We start from the raw sequence: 3,157 nt of genomic DNA, 5'->3' as shown, positions 1-3,157 counted from the left end.
GCCGAGGGCAACCCCATGCCCAAGATTCGTTGGTCTCGAGAAGGGGGCGTCCTGTCTCTTATACACATCTACCATTGCTGGTTTGGAGCATGATCCAGCTCTAAAATTGCTTCATGGCTGCCTTATGTATGGGAAAGGATTTTATCGTAACGTACTAAACGAAGTCAAAAATTTTAAAATGTTAGCGAAATTTGATTGATGGGTTTCCGTTTGCCAATTTCTCAGACAGTTGACTGAAGCATCATGAGATCGTCCAGCAATATCCTTCTCATTGTTTGCATTTCGTTCGAAATGCTTGACTTGAAACCAAGAATCACTGGAATACAATGTAAATTGCTTTGTAAATATTGATAATTTATCTGCATTAATGTCATAATGTTAATATGAAAGTTTAATGAGCTAAGCTGCAAGCACTTATCTAGGCTACTTGCATGTGCGAGTTTTCATATTCATGATCCAAAATTCGAAGAACAATTTGAAAATTTGCATTAATTAAATTCTTTTAAACAAGTTAAAAATTTTCATGTTTCCTAAGTTTGTTAACTGTTACATGCTGAGGCTGAGCGTTAGCTCCAGAGCTTATTGAAGAGTTAAATTTGTGGCTCACAGCTACACCTCCGTTTGTCAGCGACAGCAAATCTTTTCTTGAAGCGTCATAAGCTGAAGCTGGCCTCGCTAACATCCACGACATAAGAGGCCATCTAATGTGTCCTCGCTGTCTTACATTGCCTAAGAAATCATCTAAGATGGCCTGACTGGCGGACACGGCCTAAGAGGCCATCTAATGTGTCCTCGCTGTCTTACATTGCCTTANAACGCATTACCAAGCAGTGCGGCAACTGGTCGCTCCAACGTTCAAGTATTTATAACTTCTTCCTTATAACCTGTTTCTCTATTCTTAGGTTTGTATGAATGTCTCTTAAATTTCGTTTTGTTCATGTTTTTTCTGTAGTAAATTTAATCATTTGATCTTTTGCGAATTTGGCCTTAGTTTAAGGCTTATAATTCTCAAAAATTAAATTCAAACTAAAAGCTTATATTTAAAAATTATTTAGGTCAATTCGACCAATTTATTAATGTTCTTCGCTCTAAAAGTGTAGTATTTTTCTACCGTCCTTGCAAAGATCATTTAAATAATGCTAAATCTTAAGTCTATATCCCAATTTGTAAAGAAGTTAAACCTAGCTTTTACTATCCTGTCTATTTTTCTCGTACAACCTTCCAACCCCTCTTACTGATGATTTCCACTGATTATTCTTCCCACAAAATTGTTCAATGTTTTACCGAGTATGTCAAGCAATTTTTATACATTATATATGATAACTTAACCTGTGCTAATTCTGACTTTGCTTGAATGAAATCCATTTCTTCTGCAGTATCCGGCCATCTCGCTCCAGAGTTTGACTGGCTTAACTTTTCTACGTCACAATGGCATCATCCCGTATGATTTAACCAGTCACGGACCTACAACGTTTTGCACATTCAATCCTCTGAAGTAGTTGAAGTTATTATTGCGCAAGGGAAATTCTAGTTAAGTGTAAACTTAGGTGCTAAGACAACCTCTAATGCTGGCAAAGTGAATAAATTATCTCTACAACAAACTTGAATTGTGAGAGTAACCTATATGAAGCTTGAATCAAAAGGGATACAGATTATTTAAACGCGGACTTGAATTCAATTTACGAAGGGCATTTTTTGGTTGAAAATCCTTGCCGAGTGAGAAGCCTTGGCCACCGCGCAGGACGACGTGTCCAGCGATGGCGACGCGCCCACGCCGCCACAGCGTCGTGACGCTCCGACTTACGGTTACGTCTGACGACGTCTTCGGCGACCACAACTCCCCAACGCTAACCCCACGCACCAGAGTGCTGCCTCGGGGCAGAAACTACTTCGCCAGAACCCCAACGTCACCTCTACCTAGAACACCAACATCCCCTCAACCCCGATCCCCATCATCACCTCATCGCAGATGTCCAGGTTCGCCCCTACTAAATCGTGCATCAACTTCCCCTCTCCCTCCTTCCACTAATCGGGGTACAGGAGCCTTACCGATGTCTCCCAGAGGGGCATCTCCTTCCCCTAATTCTCTCAGGGGCACGTCTCAGTGTCCGGTCTCCCCTAGGGGTACATCCCCTTCACCCCTATCTCCTCGAGAATCATCTTCACGGTTTCGATACGACAATGTCACGGGCGGTTCGAAGGGAGCCTCCATAGAAGAAAGGGACGCGTCCCACGCAGGTTCGAGCACCAGCGGCCTCATGAGGAGGTCTTCCCTCCTGACGGTGCCCCTCATGGGGCACGACCCTCCGCCTGACCAGTTCCTGAGAGCCCCCAGGCAGAGGTCCTCTTCCTTGGCGGGCCCCCTCCACAGCCCGGACCTCATCAGGTAATTTCCTTTATTAAATTTACAATAATTTTCTTCTTCATTAGTTGACAATATTACCTCTGGCGCCGCAGTGAAGTGATATTTTAAAGAGTTTTGCTTAATTTGTGGTTTCATTGCAATTCATTATATTGAAGATTAATTAAAAGATTGAGTAACATGCCTATTATATTAATGCTTATTTCAATTTCTGTTTCTTTCAGTTTCCCTTAGTTATTAAATTTTACGTTTTTCGTTGTACGTTTCATGTCGTTTTCGATGAGTGCCTCTAAGAAGATAAAGTTTACGGAACGAGCCCTCAATGGATTGATCTCGACTGGGGTAAGCCTCACTGGGGTAAGCCTCACTGGGGTAAGCCTCCTCACGGGGAAGCCTCACTGGGGTAAGCCTCCTCACGGGGAAGTCTCACCGGGGAAAGCTTCACGAGAGTAAGAGTCACCTTATCCTCATTAGCTTCCCTCTCACAGTTGTCTTCACTCAATAAAAGTTGTCAACAGTTTACCAGAGTTCAGCGCAGCGGCTTTGTGCTGCACGTGGAACCAAACAGCGTGGCGCTGCCCACCCATGAAGATCATTTTACATTAATGTGATCCATTGAGAGCATTTCCCATTGATGTGAATGATAAATTAACCTCCACGCACAATAGAGGCAATATTTACCTTTGTCATAATACATGGCATATGCATTTAATTATCGCTACGTTGTCAGGCCATTGAGTTGCTTTTTATATTCCGGAGCTCTAGATCCGCGCAGGGCTCGATGGTACATGCGAC

General features: G+C 42.9%; 1 protein-coding gene across 1 annotated transcript; it reads left to right on the top strand.

The window, feature by feature from the left end:
* Positions 1-1,757: 1,757 nt before the first annotated feature.
* Positions 1,758-2,386, top strand: LOC108672434 (serine/arginine-rich splicing factor SR45-like; the record flags this gene model as incomplete). The annotated part of the gene is made up of 1 exon (XM_018160098.1): positions 1,758-2,386. A coding segment is annotated over exon 1 (629 nt), but the record flags the coding sequence as incomplete, so codon positions are not given.
* Between the last annotated feature and the right edge of the window lie 771 nt (positions 2,387-3,157).

The sequence above is a fragment of the Hyalella azteca genome, unplaced genomic scaffold (genome assembly GCF_000764305.2).
Source record: "Hyalella azteca isolate HAZT.00-mixed unplaced genomic scaffold, Hazt_2.0.2 contig3373, whole genome shotgun sequence".
NCBI lineage: Eukaryota > Metazoa > Arthropoda > Malacostraca > Amphipoda > Hyalellidae > Hyalella > Hyalella azteca.
Note: the sequence above shows the minus strand (reverse complement) of the source record. Positions and strands in the feature narration are given on the sequence as shown.